This window comes from Sceloporus occidentalis, unplaced genomic scaffold (assembly GCF_023333645.1).
Source record: "Sceloporus occidentalis isolate IW3139 unplaced genomic scaffold, rSceOcc1.0.p SCAF_6, whole genome shotgun sequence".
In the NCBI taxonomy this organism is placed as follows: Eukaryota; Metazoa; Chordata; class Lepidosauria; order Squamata; family Phrynosomatidae; genus Sceloporus; species Sceloporus occidentalis.
In genome coordinates this window covers 139230687-139253620 of record NW_028316986.1, presented here as the reverse complement: position 1 = coordinate 139253620, position 22934 = coordinate 139230687, and the positions used below count along the sequence as shown (strand labels likewise).

The following is a 22934-nucleotide window of genomic DNA, read 5'->3' as shown; positions in this document are numbered from 1 at the left end:
CAACCCCTCACTAGGAAAGACTGTATTGACATTTTGTAATCTTAAAGTTAAATATCCCCACATTTACAGTATAATTGTGTCTTAAAGGGACTCATTTGCTCTAATTTCCATAATGACACTGTGCATCCTTTATTGCTTTGAATGATCCAGTGCTGTACAAGACATGAGTGCATAAGCCATACAAAGCCTGTATAGTTGCTCTGATTTTAACACAAGCAATCAGATTTCTACTAGTTAAGAACCTTCCCAAAAATAGACCGTAAAATAGTCCTGAATGTTATTAGTCCTAACTGAGGTAGACTCATTTCATCTATAAGTTCTACCTAAGTGTTCACTCACAGCTCATTAAGGCATTCAATGGGTCTATATTTTTGAGGTACTAACCAGTAGGTTTCAAGCCAATATCTTCCTTTCTAAAGGCCTAGTAACACTAACTTTTTTGTCTGGTTATTTATTTGTATTATTTCCATCTTTCTCCCAGGATGAGATCTAACTTCATTTCAAATTTAATTACAAGCTTAAAACAGTGGATCCTTGATACCCATTGGGATCTGGTTCCAGGACCATGGATACCAATCTGTGGATGCTCAAGTCTCATTAAATACAATGGCATAGTAATAAAATGATGCTCCTTACATCAAATGGCATAATCAAAACTAGGGTTGTGTGTGTGTGTGTGTGTGTTTGTGTGTGTATTTCAAGCCATGAATGGTTGAATCTATGGTTAAGGAATTGATGGATATGGAGGAGGGCCAACTGTATAACATAAAACATAATGCAAATAAAGAACTCTTAGTATAAAAGTTAAAACAAAATTAAACTAAAATTCTATTTTAAAAATATAGGTTAAAATGCGAGTTAAAATCATCTTTAAAAACACATTTAAATCTATTAAAATAGAAGGACAATACGCCACTTTAAACATATCCAGAGGTAGCCATGTTATACAGCATAATACAGTAACATCCAAAATCCAAATGCTACCTTTATAGGGACAGGCAAAATGTACAGAATAGATTGTGCAGGCTTTTGAAGCTTCACTGGCTTCTTCTTCATCTTAACTGACAACAAAAAAGCACATCCTGACAAAATGTAAGTCTGTGACTCTAACACTGTCATTTTTTCTTTATTTCGTCTGATTTGGTACCTTTGCTTGATGAGGAAGCAAGTAGAGCTTCTAAAACTCCCGTGATGTATTTGGTGCAGTTTTAGTTGACTCTATCGAGTATCACTGTTTTGTGAACCCCTTATTAAAAGCTCCATCTGCCACAAAAACCAAGTGCCTCTTTAAATAAAAAGAGTCTTTACCTGTTGTTAGAAAGAGAGCAGAGAGAAGGCCAACCAGAGTTCCTGGTGAAAGAAGTTCCAAACCTTGGGAGCAGCCGCTGGTAATATTTTCTCCCATGTCTTCACCAAACATGAATATGATGATGGTGGAACTGAAAGCGTTCCCCTGCAGATCTTAGAGCTTGGTCAGTCTCTTATAGAGCAGGCTCTGGTCTACCCCAGTAGTTTGTCGAGTACCCTCTGACCTAGGAGTCTCATTTTCTGGCACTATCTCCTGTTTTATTTTGAATTGTCTTTTCATAAGATTTTCATAGTAAAAGTCACATTCCTCCTTCTGCACATTACTAGCAAATGTTAGCTATGGTGCCATTGGTATTGTCTTTAAGAGATCCTGTGCTACTGTCAACTCTTCCCCATTACTGTTGCTGCCCAGTAGCTGTTTGGCACATTTCATCAGCAAAAACCTGTCTGACATGGGAGACCTTGTCAGCAGCACTGCTACCATCAGCATAGCCTCTTCTCAGAGGAACTGCAGAAAGATAGTGCAATTGTGAGGCAGTTTCACTAATCTATATTTATTCATTGCCCATCAGCCTATAATTTTGATCTGAAATATTAGACAGTAAGGGCAAAATGCACTAAGAAATCTGAGTTTCATAGTAACTTACAAATGAAGTCCACAACTTATATTTGTTTTTCTTCTTCTTGGAACTGATTTTTTTAATCAATGGGATTTAAAGAGTGCAGCACACTGAATTACAAACATTCGTTGCAATTATATAGATTACTGTTCTATGTTATGATTTTAAAGGGCACACGTTTGTGAGCAATGCTTATTTAGACCTGTTATGCATGCACACACACACAATTTTACCCAACATATGTACATCTCAGAAATACACGTTATGTTGTATGCCATTTGTGAAGGCTACTACATTTAAATGCCAAGGTTAGCAACACGGCATGAGCGTAAGTCCCTTGTCCCTGCCATTTTATGAGGTGATGTGACTTGTGGCAATACTTCTGCTTATATTCATTTCTCTTTCTTACTGTCAGTAGTTTTAAATTAAAAATATACTCACTTACCTAGAAGTAAATCCAATTAAACTCAATACAGGTGACTTGTCAGTAGAGATAAATTAGAGAGAGAGAGAGAGAGAGAGAGAGAGAGAGAACTACATTGTTAGTATTATCCATGAAGAATCTAAAAATTATGTGTTATATTTGGTAGTCATTTATTGACTTCACAATCAGAAATATTGTCATTCACTATGAAGTGGACTTCCATTTTTTTTGGGGGGGGGGGAAGATGTCAGATCTGGAACAAAAAGGTGGAAGACATTGTAATTAAAACAAATGTATCACTTAGCCTCCCATGTGATGGCTGCTAGTTTGCCATTGTCCCAGAATTTGAGTGGTTCCTATGGGTAGTTTCAAACCCTCCTAACAGGGCCTCTTTTCACTAGACATGAGATGGACCTCATATTGCCATGCCTCATATGCCTATAGACAAGTCTTGTGCTGACTGGCAATAGGTTGCAAAGTTTCCAAATGGCCTTTTCTCTATGTTGACCAGTCACTGATTTGTTAATTGCTAGGCAAGATTCATAAAGGAGGGAAAGCTGTGCACAGTAATGCTTGATAACCTATTTTGCAATTTGATGAGCAACTTAATTCTAAATGGTAACACCCAGGGCAGAGAAGAAAGAACTAAGTAGATGAGCTAGCAGGTTACAACAAGAATCCTGTGGCACCTGAAGTTCTAATTAAAAAATTTACCACCTAGTTGTCAACATCACACTTCATAATTTTTGATTACCCCTTATTGCTACTTTGAAAATTTAATAACTTCACGCACAGTCAGAGTTCAGTACAGTTCATAAGAGTGATGTAAAGACAAGCCCTTCTGAATCCTGGACCATCGCCAGGTGCCCATCTTGCTGATTTCTGGTGTTGTGCCCTGTAATATCTCCATGCTCTACCACTTAATACAGAGTGAACTTGAATGCCGCCTCCTCCTTTTCTTTTAATCCAGTAATTTATCTTTGTTAATCTGCTGTATATTACATATTGGCTACAATTAAGCATATTCTTACTCAAAGGTGGTCCTGATCAAATAAATCAGACTATATCATCCTGAGGGGAGCGTTCGTCATTTTCTTTCTGACACACTTGTCTTTTTGAAAGGTTTAATTATCAGACCAGTCAAGAGTAGCTTAATTTGTTTTTGGTGTCGGTACTCTGGTCTACTTACCAGTATGGTGTGATGATTTGAGCATTGGACTAAGACTCTGGAGATCAGGGTTTGAATTTCTGCTTGGCCATGAAAACCCACTGGGTAACCTTGGGCAAATCATGCACTCTTAGCCTCATGGGAGGGCAATGCAAAAACCCTTTGGAACAAGTTTTGCTAGGAAAACACCATTGTAGGTTGCCTTATGGTTACCATAAGTAAAAAACTACTCGAAGGCACACAAAAACAGTCCAGTGGGTCTGTTTCAACAAGATGATTATGTGTCCTATAACTAGCCCTGGTCAGCAGTCTGGCTGCAAGGATGTTGACCAAATGAAATTTCTACAAAATTTCTAAAGGCAGACCCATGTAGCGTACGCTACATTAATTCAGGCATAATATAATGAAGGCATGGGCACCATGGCCAAAACTGGTATGTCAAGGAATGAGTGCAACCGATACACTAGATTCAAGTTTAAAATGCACAACTGACCACCTTTCATCTTGATAGTTTTGTGTTAGGGTCACTGTAAGTCAGAAACAACTTGAAGTCATACAAAAAACGAACTTAATCCTCAGACCATTTTTCTTCACTACATCATTGTCTCTCCCTAGTCTCATTTGGATTTGTTGACAGGATGCACAGGGAAGCCACTGAAATCCACAAACACCTGGACAATTTCAACAGGAAAGGGGAAACCCTTAAAGTAAACAAGGTTTGGCTACCAGTACTGAAAAATAGCAAGATGAAGACTCAACAAATGCAAATGAGAAATCTCCCACGGTCAGGGTTTTCCCAGCAGACAATGAGCACTAATCAAGCAGACACTCATGCTCTTTTGCAAACCCTCCCACCCTGAGGCCTGCCATTAGCAACAGAACATAAACATGCAAATCACTCCTGCCTTCCCAGGTCACACAGTGTGTATATACCCAACTCCTTTCCAGGCAAGCATACTCTGAAGATGCCAGCCACAGATGCTGGTGAAACGTCAGGAATAAACTCTTCTAGAACATGGCCATGTAGCCCCCAAAACCCACAAAAAACTATTAATCCTGATTGCTTTGTTGCTTTAATCCAGCAAATTAAATTTCCATCAATGTATTGTTCAGTTATTTCATTTAATTGCTCGATTTGTACCCCACTTTTATCCTGAATGGGACTCAAAGAGGCTTACAATAGAAATTAAAACACCCCAAACAATGTTGAGTACGCTTTTCAAAAAGTTTTAAAGCAGACATCAAATTAAAACACCTTTAGAACATCAATGGAAGTAACTCTGAGCCTAATGATTACTGTCTGAAAGCACATTCTCTATAATGTGTATGGTTTATTTCACAGATTCCTTTTCTTTCTTCTTATTCATACAGCGGTTCCACGAACTAGTGATACACAATGCAGTTCTGTTCCAGAGCCCAGATATGGTAGGAGGATTGGATCTGAATTTTCAGCAGGTTCTGTAGTTCGCTTTGAATGTAGTCCCGGCTATCTTCTGCAAGGCTCCAAAGCTATCCGCTGTCAGTCTGTGCCAAACGCATTAGCCCAGTGGAACGACACAGTGCCAAGCTGTGTGGGTAAGGCTTATTATATTTAGGTCATTTGTTTCTAAATCAGAATTTTAAGAAGGCTACTTGTTTCATCAAGTAGTATTAAGCACTTATGTTTTCTCTCTATTGATTAATTCTGCCCATGTCCAATTTAAAGAAGTAATTTGTCATTTCAAAAGTAATTGAGTACCAGCTGGCTGGTTAGCAGTATAGTATTTCACATAATAATTTATTAGTTTAACAAGGTTGATGTATGTTTTTCTGAATATTTATTATCAACATGACTGCCTCTAAAAGTATAATATGGAATATAATGTGAAGCTTGGGAAGCCACCTGTATGGTATGTTAATTAATTGGGCTTTTCCTAGGACATTATTTATATCAGATTTGTAGCTAATACAGTTTGCAGTTTTGCAGCGTAAACCTCCTAGTGTTTCTATATAAAATAAATCAAAATGGCTTTCTTTTCTTTCTTCAGTTAACTGGCTACATTTTGTTTTTGACACTCTTCAGTGGAATTGTGTATATAATTCTGTGTTCTTTTGTACTTCTTAATTGGATTTCTTCTTCTTCTTCTTCTCCCTAGACTGGTACATTGCAATTATTTATAATACTGATAGGGACAGTGTGTCTTTAGGGGAAAGAAAATAAGAAATGAATAACTGGAAGTATATTATCTGTAGTTTTTCTCAAGTGCATACAACTTTTGATTTATTTTGATTATAGCAAAAAAAAAAAGTTTTATTTTTAAGTGTGTCCAAAGTGAACAGTGCCAAAGATTTTCACTTCTTTCACCCTTGAACCTTTATTCCAAATAGATATTAGGAAGCCTCCCTTTTCTTCTGCTTTATAACAGATACAAAGAGAAGTAATGATGAACATAATAATTTTGCATGGGCAAGCCTGGCAAGCAACCATGGTTTCCCCTGTCTTCGCAAACATGAGGGATGTAGTTGAAGGATTGCCCTGTCCTTTTCCCTTTTTCTCTGTCCTCAACTCCAAAAGGAAAAAAAAAAGCTTTCTGCATCCGCAACTTCCCAGGCTCTGAGGCTTTTTCTTGGCCTTCTTTCTTAATTCAGTCCATTTTTCCTGTGATGCTTTATCCTGCAGTATGGAATGAAACAAAAGAGAAGATGGTAGAAATCTTCTGAATTTCAAATACAATTATCATGGTCTGACAGGCATGATCTTTATCAGAAGTATGAATGTATCTATTCCTTTCAATACTGTGTTTTCCTTCTTTCCTTTATATACTGATTATTATTAAAACAACAGAAATGTGATTTTACCTGTATTTTTAATGTTCTTTTACATGTGTTTTTGGCTTTCTTACTATCTAATTCAATTTTCTTTCAGTGCCATGCAGTCGGAATTTCACTGAACGGAGGGGTACTATATTGTCTCCAGGTTATCCTGAACCTTATGGTAACAGCTTGAATTGTGTATGGAAAATCATAGTAACTGAGGGATCAGGTATTCAGGCAAGTCCATATTTTTCCAACAGTGGGATTTTAACTTCCTTGCAATAATAGAAATAAATATATTATTGGTTGGTTATTCCTTTCTCAGCCCTTAGTCAAAATCATAGAGTGCGGTTAGTTTAATTATATCTTCATGTTTCTAACAAATAGATTATTTAGGAGACTTTCAATGGACCATAGGAACTCGTGCGTAAAAGTCAAAAGCATTTCCATCCAACTCATTGACTATAATGCAACGTAGTTTCAAAGAGAGATAGTTAAAATAATATGTTTAAGAATTAGAACTGATGTACTGTTAACCGAAGCATTTATTTGAGCATTGCTAAGTAAAGCAATAGTACCATTCAATGGCGACTATAAAAAATAACCAACCAGTGTGACTCAATGTGTTCTATTAAATTAACTTCACCAAGTTTAAATAATAATGATTATGCTAATGGAACGAAACCATGAAGTATTTATGTAGCTTTGTTCTCTATTATCTTCCCTCTCCATTTCAAGTATCAAAATAAAACAAATTGACTCATGTGCCCACTTGGACCTGATGAACATGCCTTCCTAAGCAGCACAATAGGGAAAGGAACCAAAGGAAACTAAAACAACTTTCATTTAACTAGTTGGGGTAGCAAATTTGTACAGAATTTGTAGCATTCAACATTTCATTTAATATATTAATTTTAAAAATGCCTTGCTAAAAAAAATTAGGCCCAGGTCCTACATCATCGGAGGTAACTATTGACAGAACTGTGTCATTATAGTTATGTCTAATGCTGCCATTCCCTCAGAAAATCCCTAGCAGCACCCCAAGTGAAAGGTCACAGAGAAGCTGAATATCAGGGTGCTGGGACTTGATGTTTTCAGCATTCTCCCAGGGCAAGTTGAAAACAGACAGCTGGAGGTCTTGCCACAAATGCTTGTCTTAGTGTGCCCTGTGATTTGGAGAGTGTTGCAGTCATCATTTCTCTGCATCCCAGACTGTAGTGACCCAGAAAAACCCTCCAGCTGGGGTGCGGCTAGGCTGAAAAGGTATATGGGGGGGGGGGGGTCATGTGTGCTCTTTGACAACCATTAAACATGTGTTGTTTCAGGTGGATGGCTTCTAGTGCTACCAAACAACATTGTGAAGCTGTTCTATTTCTTGGGATGTATGAATAAGCAAAAGCCAAACTCTTTGGTGCTCCAATTTCTATCTCAAAGCACATTCCACTTCAGAGACACATTAAATTATGAGTTTTTCTTCCTTGCACAAAAATGGATGTATTTCTGTGCAAGTTTTTCTACATGAATGTATTTCTGATATTTATGCATTATTTTCTTCCATTAACTAGGTATTTTTAAAGGCATAAAATTTTATGAATGATTTAAAAATGTACTAAAGTATTGAATATGCTTTGGGTGTGTGCATTGGCTCACAATCGCCTACATTTGCCGATTTTTCTGATTACAAATTGAATTTGGGACTGAGTTTGGGTTGAAAAAGTATTTGTGAGCTCCACATCCCTGAGTAAATTAGTTTGTGAGTGAGCCCTCCTCATGTTCATGGTAATGTATAAACTAAAGAATACCTGTGCAAGAACCCTTATGGATAGTATCTTTTTGCTCGCTGAAGTTATCATTCCGTGGATCAAGGAAGAGAGTGACCTTTCGTGAATACCCTTCCTTCCTGAGGTCTAGAGGCTTGAAGAAACCTCAAAGAGATTTTGAAAAGATCCATTGGAAGTGGGAATTGCTGATCTTTCTCCCTTGATGGATGCCTTTAGTTAATCAAAGAGACACTGAAAACTAACCTGTATGTGCATAGAAACAGAAGCAGAGGGCTGGGATGACAAAATGTGATTGTATCTTGCAAAACTATATTTATTGCAACTTAACAATGCTTCCCAAAATGTTTTTTGTCTACCTCTTTCTTTCCTTAAAAACCTTTCTTCTTTTATAATGAGCTGTTGTTTCCACCATGCCATACTCAGTTGTTGCCAAGCTACTCAACAGATTATTATAAAATGCCTGCTTCTGGACAGTACCACTTCCAATGGACAGTTGTTTGTTCAGGTAGCCCTTTCACACTGCACAGTTACCATCTGATTCCACTTTAATTGTCATGGTTCCATCCTGTGGAATCCTGGGATTTGCAATTTCAGGAGGGATGTTTAGAATTCTCAGCCGGAGATCTCCTCTGATGCCTCTGACCAAATCACAAATCCCAGGATTCTGTAGGATGTAGGCAGTTTAAATAGAATCATAGTGATATGATTCTATCGTGACTAGGCCATGGGCACTAAAAATCTATTTTTCACAGGCACAACAGGGTCCTCCAGTCTTTGTTACTATGCCCTAAATTCAATTGCTAGTGCCTACTAGAGTTGACATACTGAGTCAATTTCTGAGTGGTATTTCAGCAAGTATGTATAATCCGTTTATTCAGTGAGTCTACTTTAATTGGAACTAATGACTAGATTTAGTTCATTTTAAGCAGTATCCAGTCCTAGTACTTTTTTTTAAAGTCTCAGTGTTATAATTAGAATCATATACTTTACAACACTGTGAAGGTAGTATGTGTATAGTTTGTGTGTGTGTGTTTGCTGTCAAACGTGCTGTCCTTGTTTGTCTTTCCTGTCACTATTCCTGAACATATTCTGTTTAATGAACACTCAGTGACATTGTTTTTCACAGATCCAGGTCATAAGCTTTGCCACTGAACATAACTGGGATTCTCTAGAAATCTATGATGGTGGTGACATGACAGCACCAAGGCTTGGAAGCTTTTCAGGTATGTAAACATTGGCATTGTAATAAAGTAAATGCAGCCAATTCAAGCTTTTCCTTGTTTGTGTATATGTGTGTGCACCTGACCATGTGCAATCTTGCCCCTAACAACTTAGTGAAGAATACCTAGTTTATATCTCTCTGAAGTATTTAAGACACAAAAAAGGTACTATATAAGTGATAAATGTCATTATTATTGTTTGTTTTGTTGCCTTTCAATGCAAGATAGCAACAAACAATGTCTGCGTGTGATTTGTGTCATGAGATGAGATTTTTCCCGTGAAGCATTGAATTCATTGTGAGAAACATATAAATTTGAAGTGTAGGTGCTCCTCATGTAAATCGTCATAGCCACATACCTGGAGAAAGTCCAAAGTCACCCAAAGAGAATTTTAAAATGCAGGCAGTTATCTTGATTATCAATATATGTGTGCATACTATATATGTGTGTGTGTGTCTGTCTGTCTGTCTGTCTGTCTGTGCCTATACATCTACACATTCATGCACACAGAGAGACAGAGAGAAGACTCTTTCACATGGGAGACTTTCCCATGAGTAAATCACCATGAAATCATCAAAAATTGTGAAAGAAGCGTGATCAGGGTTCACACTCCTGCGTGCTTCTCCCATCAGTAAATCGTCATGGAGGCGTCAGGGCTCATTTTTCCCATCAGTAAATTGTCATGGAGCCGCCAGTAACAGAAGATCCCATTATTACCAAATGGCGGCTCCAAGGACGCTCTATTAACTGGAGAAGAGAGCCCCAACTCCTCCATGACGATTTACTGACAGGAGAAGCGGACAGGTCTGTGAACCCCGATCCTGCTTCTGTCATGATTTCTGATGATTTTATGGCGATTTACTCACAGGTAAGCCTCCTGTGTGAAAGAGAGCAGAGAGTGCAAAGGGCAGCAGTATATGTCACAAAGCCTTATTTTTAGAATCAGAAATCCCATTTTTTTATAACGAGATACCTGTAATGGAAGAGTGAGATAGCAAAAGGCAATGTGATGGCTAGCACATAGGAGTTGGGGTGATGATGCTTGAGATGGCAATAAAAATGGGGGGGGGGAGGATTCTTGCAGGATTGTAGATACTAAAAGAACAAAAGTCCACCAGCTCAAGATATGGAAATTAATTTTCCGAGCAAGTATTTTATATCAAACTTAATAAATCAGTTCTAGTATCTTTTATTTCCAACAACTGATAAAGCTCAGAGGTATTAATTGTCCAAGAGAAACTTAGGTTGAGTTTCCCTTATCCAAAATTCTTGAGACCAGAGCTCTTTTGGATTTTGGGTTTTAAAGGATGTTGGAATACCTGTATTTGCATATATGTACATAACTCAGATATTTTGGAGATAGGATCCAAATCTAAACACAAAATTCATTTGTTTCATATACACCTTATATTCTTAGCCTACACAATATTTTTGTGCATGAAACAAAGCTTGTGTACACTGGAAATGTGTCACTACGTCAGCCACCCATGAAACAAGTGTTGGTTTTGGGAATATTTCTTTCATTACAACCGGTAAACTAAGCTAAGGATTTGCATTATTCTATTTCACACGCATGTGTGGGAATAAAATCTTACATGTTCTGTTCATTTGTAGATAATTACTATTAAGTTATCAGGACTTACATAGGGTTTTACAATGTGGTTCTTTTGTAAACATTGTATAGTACAGGCTTCTGTATACATACTTAAAGTGTTTTTTATCTGCTCATAAAATGTCCTTTATCTACTCATAAAAAGGGTGAATTATTTCTCCTGATAGCCCCCAGGAGGAATAATTATCCTTTTAATTACTTTTCAACCTTGCTGTTCATCATCAAATAATGCCATTTTTTTTTCAAAACTAGAAGTGGACTTTCTTCTGTATTTTGTTATTGGTTTTTTGTTTGTTTGTTTGTTGCATTTCTGGAATTCAGTATGACCATTAGACCATAACACGGGGAGAAATTGACCCCTGTACCCACCCAGTTTCCTATCCCTGGCGTAGATGGCAAACACATGGCAGACAACTTTCTAAAGAGATCCTCCTTTGTCTATGAAGGTTCTCCACTTAAATAATGACCATGGAAAATCAGTAGAAAGCCTCCACACAGAGAGAAAGTTACCTGCTTCAGAAATGTCACTTTGTACATGAGGGGGAGGGGTGACAGAAGTAGCAACACCCCATCCTATTAATGATTCATGTTTACCAAATAGAAATTATGTCTTTGAGTATCTGTGATGCAGTGTTGTGAGTTAAATATCACCTTCAGATTTCATATGGAGGTTTGAAGAAGAATCTGGGATAACATAAATTAGAGTAATATTAATGCTATGTATATAGTATTATAGTCTGTAAACAAACCATGGAACTGTGTCACCCAATCCTATGAACAGTATGTTCCATTTAATTTAGTGGAATTCATTCCCAGTAAAGTATGTACTGTATAAAAATGTGGCCCAAGATATGCTTACTGGATGTCCTCTTGAAACAATTGATGCTTTGATTACATTTTGCTTCATTAATAGCTATTATATTGGATATATCTTGTGTGTATTATATTTCTCCTATATTTTTGGCAGGTACCACAGTACCAGCTTTGCTGAACAGCACGTCCAATCAACTTTATTTGCATTTTCATTCTGATATTAGTGTGGCAGCAGCAGGTTTTCACCTGGAATACAAAAGTAAGATTTGTTTTTTGGTGGGTGGGGATATTGTACTGATTGTAGATATATGAAAAGTGTGGTTCATATTGTTATTCTTTAAACCATCACCCAGATAGCATTAATATATAATTTCAGATCCTATGCTAGGTCGACTTGTCCCACAAATAATGATATATATTGTTGTGACATGGATGAAGTCAGTTACATCTTCTTCTTTACATTTGTTATGGTTTATGTGCCTCTGTGTAGGCATATATACATAATTGGGATGTGTGCCACACACAGGATAAAACAAGAAAAAGAGATAAAGGAGCAAATTGGCACAAATGGGTTAAGAATTAAACTCTTAACAAATACTTAGCATTACAACTTGTCGAGATCAAGGTTTCATAGCAAAGTTATTCACAAGGAGATAATGTAATATCAAACACAGAAGCTGTAATCTCTTCAAGAAAATCCTTTACCTACTGTTAAAAATGCTGATCATATTAATAATTATGCAGACAGTTATCATATTTTATTTTTCTTTAAAGCCTTTGGATTAGAGATAGAGATATTGAAAGTGCTCGTGTTAATAAAATGTTACATGCATAGAAGTTGTATTTAAAATAATGGATTTGGATGCTACGTTGTATATTTATTTATTTTTCTGTAAATATTTATATATCCTGAATATTACCTATATTATAATGCATAGACTCATAATTAATATAAACCCAAGGTCTATCTATTCTATCTCCTGCCCATAAAGAAAATATTCTACAGCTAAAACATCCATGAGAGGTAGCCATTCAAACACTCACTGAAAACTTCCAACAAAGTAGAGTCCAACACCCTGCAATCCATCCATTTCACTATTGAACAATTCTTAACATCACAAAGATCTTTCTATTACTTAGTCAGAATTTCCTTTCTCATAATTTCAAGCTATTACTTTGGGTTCTTTCCTTTGGTGAAGAAGAGAACAATCTTACCTTTCACATAACAAATCTTTAGATTTTAAAGATGTCACTTCTCAGTCTTCTCCAAGCTAAATGTATTCAGTTCTCTCAACTGTTCCCTTTTACCAGACCCTTTATTGTCTTTGTTGTCTTCTTATGGAAATGTTCGAGGTTGTCAATAGCCACACTGTGTATCTGTTCACCTATCTGAAGCAATTTTAGATATATTTAAGTGCTCTTTAAGTTAATAGTTATTATTGGTTCATTCTTTTTCATGTGATCATAATGAATCATGTAGAGTTTTTTTTTCTCTCTCTCTCTCAGCTCCATCTACTAGGATCAGGGAACAAGTATATTTTTTGCCAAAAAATTATTTTCACATCATTATGTTTTCCCCTTACTTCCCTTTCCCTCCTTCCCTCCTTTCTTTTTTTGCAAATGTGATCTTTAATTAATTGTGAGGATGCATTTTCGGTCATTACTTGTGTCGTTTCTGAACAGCTCCTATAGTTCTCCACTTTATTTTTCAGTTCTAAAAGGTAGCTAAAGTGACAAATGACATAATTTTAAAAGATTTGTTTTGCTCCCAGAAGTTTTTTGGGTTGGAGATCAGCAAAACTCAGTTTGTTAATGCACATTGGTAGATGAAATAAATATGGGCTTAGAAAAGAAAACTACAAGTCCATGGGTTTAATACAATAATTTTTTAAACAACATTAATAGTTCAATATTACACACAAAAATACCATATCAATGGGCATAGATGTTGCTGAATTTTCTTAGGAGCAAGGGTGAAATCCTTTCTCTAGTAACTGCATTTTTCTTTTTTTCATAGTTCACCATGTAGAATTCTGTATACTAAAGATTAGGATTAGGTTAATGTTTATAAATTAAAGTATGATGTCCCTGCATATTCCTCTCATAAAACTGGCATTTATGCCTTTTTTCAACTCTTACAATGAATATGTACAACAGCAAATATGTGCAACTTTTCATATTAACGAGAAACAGACAGTTCCAGAGGCAATTCTCATTTTTAAACATGAATACAGGTATGAATTATTAGTCTGAGTAATGTCTCAACAAAGGTAAGCTGCCTAAAACATTTTTGCCTTTAACTATGTAAACATTATGTTACCTCGCAGAAGGCAATACAATTTTTCTGTGAGACTGAGCCTTATTAGAGTATGTAGATGAAGGTGGCTAGCATTCCCTTAATGTTGATATTCATCTCCTTTTAATGAGCAGTTGCAAATAAGTAAATTTTCCAATAAACATCAATAGTAATACTTATAATTGGGGTAATCACTTTTTGAGAATGTTAATGTGTGCAGATTTTTTGGAAAGGCCAAATTTTCCAGATGATGATAAATATTCAGAACCAGCCCTCAGCCACTGAGTATCTTTATTTTCTGGCACACACACACACCCTTTTCTATTTGTATGCAAAGCTTTTTGTAATTTATATGAAAAAGAGTAATTTATTGGTGATGCCAGATGAAATTGTATATCTTATTTACATATTGTCTGGGGATGGGGTTTGAGCAGCAGCTATTTATGACATATTTTAGGAATACTTGCAGATGCTATGCTCTCAGTGTGATTTAACTAACCCAGTTGATACTGATGTTATTCTCAAGGTTACACCAAACCTTCTGGGCCGTTTCAGATGTGACTACAAATAGTTAGCAATACTTTACCTGAAAAGGCTCCAGTGTAAAGAATTAGTATACAGGACATGGTTGTCTAAAGCCATTTTAGCTGGCTTTAAAAGTAGGTTAGATAAATTAATGGGTGATTAGACTATGAGTAATTCCTGTTCAGAAGTGGCTACATACTAGCCAGGATCATAAATTATTATTTATTCCAGGTTGTTGTAACAAACTATTATTTCAAGCAGTAGTGTGGATCACATTTGAGGGCAATTTGTCAGGGACCATTTGTGGTGCTGTACAGTAGAGATATAAAGAATTCTTGTCACTCTTCCTTAAACATACGAGATATTGGTCACTCAAGGATTCCATAAACTCTTTAACAAGCAGTAAAACATGCAACTTCTCTAACAAGGAATAAGGATTTTTTAATCATTTGCCAATGAAGTGAAGGGACAAGACCAATGAAATGAGAATTCAATGAGCAGGACTGTGTATTACCAAAAGGTCTTATGTAGAGGCTTAACTAATTGGCTATCTTCTGTTGCTTTGTCATGATGATGTCCTGCTTCCCAATGAGACAATGCTAGGTTTTGTTGCATTTAAAGAAAGCCTTCTTAAGTTTAAACTACAATTTATTTATTTATTTATTTATTTATTTATTTACAATCCCTTTGTTGCTTTTGTTGTGTGCCTTCAAGTCATTTCTGACTTATGGTAACCCTAAGGCAAACCAATCATGGGGTTTTCTTTGCAGGTTTCTTCAGAGGGGGGTTGCCTTTGCCATCCTCTGAGGCTGAAAGCTTGTGACTTGCCCAAGGCCACACAGTGGGTCTACAAGACTGAGCTGGGATTCAGATACATAAATTGTAGCTTAAACTTTAAAAGGTTTTCTTTAAATGCAACAAAACCCAGCATTTTCCCTTTGGCAAGCAGCCCTGTCCCCCTTGTTACCACAGAATCCTAGAGTTGGAAGAGATCCCCAGGGGCCATCCAGTCAAACCCATTCTGCCATGCAGGAACACATAGAATCCTAGATTTGGAAGGAATTGTTGTTGTTGTGTGTCTTCAAACCATTTCTGATTTATGGCAACCCTAAAGTGAATCTATCACAGGGGTTTCTTGGCAAGACTGCTTCCGAACCTCAGCCTTCCCTTGAGGCTGAGCGAGTGTAACCTGCCCAAGTTCACCCAGTGGGTTTACATGGCGGATTTGGGATTCAGAACCTGGTTTCCAGAGTGCGCAACTACAGAGATGTACTTAACATGAGCCAATTGCTCTTATAATACCTTAAACTATAACTTTATAGCTGCCTTGAGTCCCTACAACTCCCATCACTATAGCTGACTTTAGACATTCTCTCAGTCTCCACAATCTGGTGTTTTATTTTTGGTTTGGTGGTTCAACTTGGAAAAGTCTCAGATTGAGAGATATAATGGTTATTCTGGTCATTTTTCCTTTGAAAGAGAGAGAGGAGGAGGAGGTTTATATCAAATGAAGCTGTTTAATGCAAATGGAATTAGCACACATATACTGTATATACTCAACTATAAGAAGAGAAATTTATGCCCCAAAATTGACCGTAAATTTTGAGTAGACTTATATAAGAGGGCAGTACATCAGTAGTGCTTAGAAGAGTCCTAAGGCAAGGAGGCGTGATGGCCCAATCTCCACTGACACCAATTCCTTCCCCCTCCGGTCTGTTTTGCAAGCCTTTGCTTCCTATCACAGAAACTCCCCATTTAAAAACACTTTCTTCTCTCTCTGCTCTGTTTTGCAAGACTTGGCTTCCTATGGGAAAATCTCCCCATTGAAATCCACTTGCTTCTTTCTCTGTTCCGTTTTGTAAGACCTGGATTCCTATGGAATAACATCTCCATTTATATCCACTTGCTTCTCTCTCTGGTCTCTTTTGCAAGACCTGGCTTCCTATAAAAAAAAACCTTCTCCATTTAAAACCATCTCTCCAGTCCCTTTTTCAAGACCTTGCTTCCTATGGAAACAACTCTCCATTTAAATCCACTTGCTTCCTTTCTCAATCCGATGTTAAAACCTCTCCTCCAGCACCTGGGAATCAGTTGGGAGAGGTCCAGAGAAGGAGAAGGAGGGACGGAAGTGGCATAGTAAAACAGTGCCTCTTTTGATCAAGGTTTATTTTTTGAAATTTATATATTTTTAAAATATTTTCAATCTGTAGACTGCAGATGCCAGAAGTGGATATGACCACTCCCCTCTTTCTCTTTTTCTCTACCATCATTTTATCCATTTCTATTTTTCTTCAACCTTTTTTCTCAGTCTTTGGCCCAAAGACTGCAGACTGCTTGCCTGGGACTTAAAATAGCCAGAGTCCCCAACAGCAGTCTGGTCTTAGCAATAAACTGCAGTTGTTTCAAATAATAAGTGGATGTTTTTGATCCTCTGTAAATAATCATAAACCTAAGAGGACATGATACTGCACAGACTCTGAATTGCTACCTGCTCATTCTTGTAGCATGAAGTTATTATTACTAAACATTCTTTTTCACTTGTTTACACAAACTGGCATGTGTCCCTTGCATCTTTGGCACAAGTGTGGTGCACATATGGTAGACTGTGCCACTCCAAAATGAGGAATTTAGTTCACTGGCAAATATTAGGAATAAACAACACAAGTTCTTATTTTATCAAAAATGAATGCATAAGGAAATAATGACTAATCAGTATACTAGTGCCCCAGTATTTAACTAGAAGACTGTTACTAATAACCACGATAAAATGAGAAAAGTCCAAGTTGCTAAGTTACTGTTTGTTGAAAAGGGAGTTGGGATGGTGGCACAAAAATGATGTGGTGGGGTCTGGGAACTTTACTGTGGATTTTAATCCAAATTTTTATTCTAAACTATTTTGAGGGTAGTTAGCTGGTGTGGTGCAGTGGTTTGGATGTTGGGCTAGAACTCTGGATATCAGGATTTGAATCACTGCTCTGCCACAGAAGCTCACCGGGGTCTCATTCCCACTTAACTCTTGATTCGCTTCCTGCACCGATTCCTGAAACTGGTTCAGCAAACAGCGTGGTTCCCATTATGTTTGCGCCGGTTTCAAGAATCGATGGAGGAAGCAACAGGTGCAGCTTCCTCACCATGTCTCCCGCCATCCTTCCTGGCCATACTGGGGGCAGAAGAGAGGCTGGATAGGAAGGAGAGAGGCAGACCGGGAGGACTGAGGATGGAACATGGAGGTATGGCCGGGAAAGCCATTGCTGGTGGGAACCACAGCAGATTTGAATCCAATTCGATTCCGCTTGGTTCCCACTTGGGCTGAACTGATTTATTTCCAAATAAATCGATTCAGCCCCAAACCACACCATTTTACCCGCATCTTTTTGACATGGGTTAAATGGATAAAAATGGGTAAAAATTATGCCCCCCCCCCTTTCCGAATCACTTCAGGGATTCTAATTAAATGGGAACCATCGTGGTTTAAACCGGATCAAGATCCAGTTTAAATTGTAGTGGGAACAATCCCTGGGTGACCTTGGGCAAGTCAAAGGCAAAACCCCTCTGAATAAATCTTGCCAAGAAAACCCTGTGATGGGATCACCATGAGGTTGCCATAAGTTGGGAATGTCTTGAAGGCACACAATAATGATTTTGGTGGTATTTTTTTAGCATCTTTGATAGCTCCTTTAAGGTTCAGCCTAAAGTCTGGAATTAATTCACTCTCCCAATGACATCAAAGCCACCACTACCCATTGCTTGTGAGAAACCAGTAGGGGGAAATTCCTAGAATAAAGGATATCATAAGGTTTGCCCAGATTGTACTCTAACCAGCTGATTTATCTTATGGAAAGGTTGCTTCAAGACTGGAGTCTGTTTTTCCTAAAATTCAAATTAGCCAATCTGTTACTGTTGTAGGTTGCTTAAACTATGCTTTGAACATCAAAAAGGCACTTGTATTATCAAAGGTTTTAAACCTTTGCATACTGCAGAATGAACTCTTCTTAAATCAATTAAGACAGAGAACAAATTGGTCACAAATCCTAATGAGAAGAAACTCTAATCAGGATCTTCTGTCCCTAGCTACTATCAAGCTCTTCCACATTCATTCTTTCCCAGAACTAAAATATATATTAAACAAAGTGTTAATGGTAATACAGGCAAAGCTCAGCCCTGAGACTCCATCACACCCACACACACCTGCACTGTTTTGCAGCACTTAGCACTGCTAAACCACCCTTTTTCTGACCAAAAGAAAGGCAAAAAATCCTGTTTTTCAAACTAAGAAATAGACTTCTGCCATTTAAGGCAGTCTCTAATGAAAGCTGACACTTGTTTCGTGTGTACTATTACTTATACACAGATTTTTGCATGGACCTTCTGAAATATATTAACCCTTCTTCCTGTAGGGTATAGTGGCTTTGAATGCACTTTCCTTAATACACATGTTTATATGGATATATTTCTAATATGTGGCATCCTATACATCTTTTTTTAAATGTGGAAAAAACCCATGATGCTCAGAAAAATGTGGATTTCTCCACATGATTGCATTCAGTTTCATGTGGCATCCACATCAAAATGTGGACTGAAAAAAAAAAAGGTTTTCCATCTCTAGTCAAGGGACTATCCTACCATGAACTCTTGGTCCTATTGTACTGCATCATGGACACATGAGAGGACTAAAAGCAGAAAACAACCTGCTGTAAATTCCAATCTGCCTATTCTGTCTGGAGGTTTGAACTGTACTATGCATATTTAATCATCTTTAGTACAAAACACGATTACATGTTGCATGTGAATGCAGCAAGTGAGCAATAAAGCAGGTCCTTCCACCAATGTATGGAATGTTGCTGCTGACTTTATTATCATAGTTTTGTCTCTTCCCCTGCACTCCTCTTCCTCTGCATTCGGTCTTCTTCTCTAACAGACACTGCATTATAGGGCCCTCTTTTAAATTCTCTCTGTGTTGTCATTAAAAGTGCCACACTGCACTGCTACATCTTTGCAAATAATTACAAATAATAACAGGTCTTCTATTAGTTATAAAACAAGTTAAGTCTCTAATCACAATAAATGCTTTTTATAGCTAGGCTGTTACTCATTTCCATTCATAATCAATTATTGCAATGCAGTTTAAAGTAATTAAATGAATTAACTAAACAACTACTAAAGAAATGCATTGCAATATTTTAAATTAATCTGAAATAAACATTATTTTTTTTCTCCAGTACTGTATGTGTATGCTACCAATTTAGGGCCAGCCACAATGTGAAATCTGTTTTTCAAGAGAGAAATTAAACTCCGGTAAATAAGTAAATAAATCCTGGTAAAATTCTGTCATTGCTTTCAAAAAGAATGACAACTTCTCATCTTAGAGAAACACATCAAAACAAAGGAATTATGGGCCAAACTAATCCACATGATTCCTTTTTAAATTTTGAAGCCTTTTCTAGTTTTCACAGAAACAGATAAGGCACGTATAACATAAGCTCCAAATTATGCTTTTGTATTGACTTTGCAATTTCTGTTATTGATGCTTTGAAGAAAAAAAGTTAGTAAGTTTTTGTGAGCTGGGATCCTGAGTTCTCTTCCATATCCAAAAGAGCCATCCACAGGAGAGATTCTGATATAGCAGGGGGCTTTCATTGGAGGAAAAGAAGGAGAGACTATTTCTACGTATCCCTTCCTTGCATCACCTCATACATTCCAGACTATCCTCTGACTCGCAGCAGATGTTTAGAGCATGCAGGGGAGGGGAAACCCGGAAAATATGTCTTTATCATAATGTCTTCCAGGGAGAGCATCTCTTGAGCACTAACTGTTCTACTGCCAGAGAGTTAGTTAGGATCTGGGACTGTATCTTGTGCGTGAACAGTAATCACAAGATGGCCATATTCTGAGTGAACAATAATCATGTTACCTGATTGTTATTATTTTTTAGATTTTAAACTTTCCAGTCCTTAACACATATAATTGAAATTAAGACCCATTAAAATCAGTGGCTCTGTGACTCAGTTGCTTCCCTTCAAGGGTAGGAGAAGATTGTAGTTCTCTCATCTCCATTACCCACCAATGAGACACAGACCAGCATTTCTGTTACACCAGGTTTTATTATACAATAACATCCAAAATCAACTGGTTTTTTCATCAGGCAAAGATGTTAAAAATCATAGAGGAGGGGGGAAATATGATGATGTTAGTTACAAGCCTGCATTTTGTCAAGATGTGGCTGTTCTCAGTTCAGGTCATACTGGAGGAAAATTCAGGCAGGCAGGCAGGCCTCTCCTCCTTCTGACCATGTGAATACTCAGGGAAATTTCTCCAGGAAATTAAAAAGAAACTATGGGCCCATTCCCACTTACTGGAAAATCCATTTCCTGAACCGATTCCTGAAACCAGTTCAGAAAAAACGTGGTTCCCACTATGTTTGTGCCAGTTTCAGGAATCGGTTCAGGAATCGGCAAGTGGCGGGGACAGCTTATTGGCCCGGCCTGTCCTGCCCCAAAATCCCCGGCCCAGCCTCCTTACCAGCTTCTTTGGCTGCTGACCGGCTTCCCTGCACCTTTTTAAAAATTTCCTGCAGCCGGGGAGGCTGGAAGGAGGTCGCAGAGAAGCTGGGGGAAAGCCGGGAAGGAGGTTGCAAGGCTTCTGGATTCTCTGCGACCGCCTTCCAGCCTCCCTGGTCGGTTGAAATTTTTAAAAAGCCCAGGGAAGGAGGTCAGCGGCCAAAAAAGCTAGTAAGGAGGCTGGGCCGGGGATTTTGGGGCCAGGAGAGGCCAGGTAATGCTAGCTGCTCCCCGGGCCGGGCTGCCAGTGGGAACCAAGGCAGATTTGATTCCTATTCTAAATAAATCGATTCAGCCCAAAAAACACCCCATTTTCCCAGCGTCTTTTTAACGCAGGTTAAATGGGTAAAAATGGACAAAAAGCATGGCCCCCTTTCTGAACTGATTTCTAAAATCGGATTCAGTGGGAACCATGCCCATTTAACCCAGATCACGATCTGGATTTAATCATAGTGGGATTGTGGCCATTAAGTTCCATTAGCAAGATAAAAAGTAATGCTCCTTTTGAGATGCAAGTTGCCTCAGCCCTCTCTGAAGCTACAAGCTCATGGGTTTTACAGGTTTTATTGACTACAGATCTGCCCTTGCTCCCCACCCCTTGTTCCTTTAGGTGTTACAGGGGGAGGAACTGGCCCACTTTGCATGTATTGGGGATTAAGACCCACATAGCATCAGGACTTGAGGCTTGGAAGACCTGGCCCTGAAGCCTTGTTTCTTCCCCTAATCTGCTCTGAAGTGCTCTCTTGGTTACATCAGGCCCCCACAGATTTATTTATCACCAGAATCAGGTGCAATACTGGGTTTTGTCTGAGTACAAGTCAGTGCTCAGGTGGTGGTGGAGGCATTCCTGTGACAATTTACACTGTCTATGGCAGGCAGACAGACAGGTTTGTGTGTCTGGTAGCCTCACTGGGCTGTGGAGAGGACCGGTTCTCTGCATGACTGGCCTGAAAAGGGTTTTTTGCATGCTCTCTGCTGCTGCCATGGAAGAGGGAGCAGTTGAACAAGCCAGAGGTCTGAATGTTCTAAACCTAATTTTTGGGAAGCCTCAAACAGATCAACTCCAGCTACCTCTCCTTCCTTCCGACAAAGCCTTTACACGTTTAGTAATTTTTGCTTTATTCTTGAGCCTGCTGCCCTCACTTCCCTCTAAAAAGTTGTGATAAATCTTAAACACTTACTGCATTCTGACAATTTCCTCCCTCCCTGCTGCACATCTGTGATTCTTACTGCTCTGCTGCCCACTGGTTTCCAGTGTCTCCATGCTACTAGGCAACCAGTGTGTACAACTGCCAGCCTTTTCCCCATCACAGGTTGCTATAGCATCTGGTGGACACTACATGTCAGCTGCAGCAGCAGGGGAGCCAGATTATCAGGGTGAACATCCCTGCCATCCCTTCCTAGGCACTCACACTCTATTAGAATGCTTAGCATCAGCGCACTAGACAGCATGGCCTCTTTCTGATAAATTTTCTTTACCTTTTGCATTGCTCTGATTATATGAACAACAGGCATCATTCTAGAACATCATTGTTTTTTAGTATTGCTATGTAAACAAAGCAGTTGTGCTGTGAGTGGATGATAATACAGTAATGTAAATGAGAAACTCGCTACACAGAAAATAGCCCAGAATATACAGCAGCAGCAAGTTGATTTCACTAATGCTAATGTGCTTGTGTGTTTTGAACAGAATAAGTGACTCTAGACTAAGATGGAGGCAAGCGTAGCAACTGAGGAAACTTGATGAAGCATTTAACTTACTGTGTACAATGTGTACCTATTTTGGTTGCATTTCAAGTAAACTTTTTCTTATATAA

General features: G+C 38.1%; 1 protein-coding gene across 3 annotated transcripts in view; it reads left to right on the top strand.

Moving 5' to 3' along the window:
• The window catches only part of CSMD1 (CUB and Sushi multiple domains 1), a 1238710-nt gene that overhangs the window by 1058782 nt on the left and 156994 nt on the right, over positions 1 to 22934 (top strand). For all 3 annotated transcript variants that reach the window (XM_089531085.1, XM_089531084.1, XM_089531086.1), the window contains exons 34-37: positions 4892 to 5095; positions 6426 to 6550; positions 9221 to 9317; positions 11894 to 11998. In XM_089531085.1, the coding sequence (XP_089387211.1) occupies positions 4892 to 5095; positions 6426 to 6550; positions 9221 to 9317; positions 11894 to 11998 (531 nt within the window). The remainder of the gene's footprint in view (positions 1 to 4891; positions 5096 to 6425; positions 6551 to 9220; positions 9318 to 11893; positions 11999 to 22934) is intronic.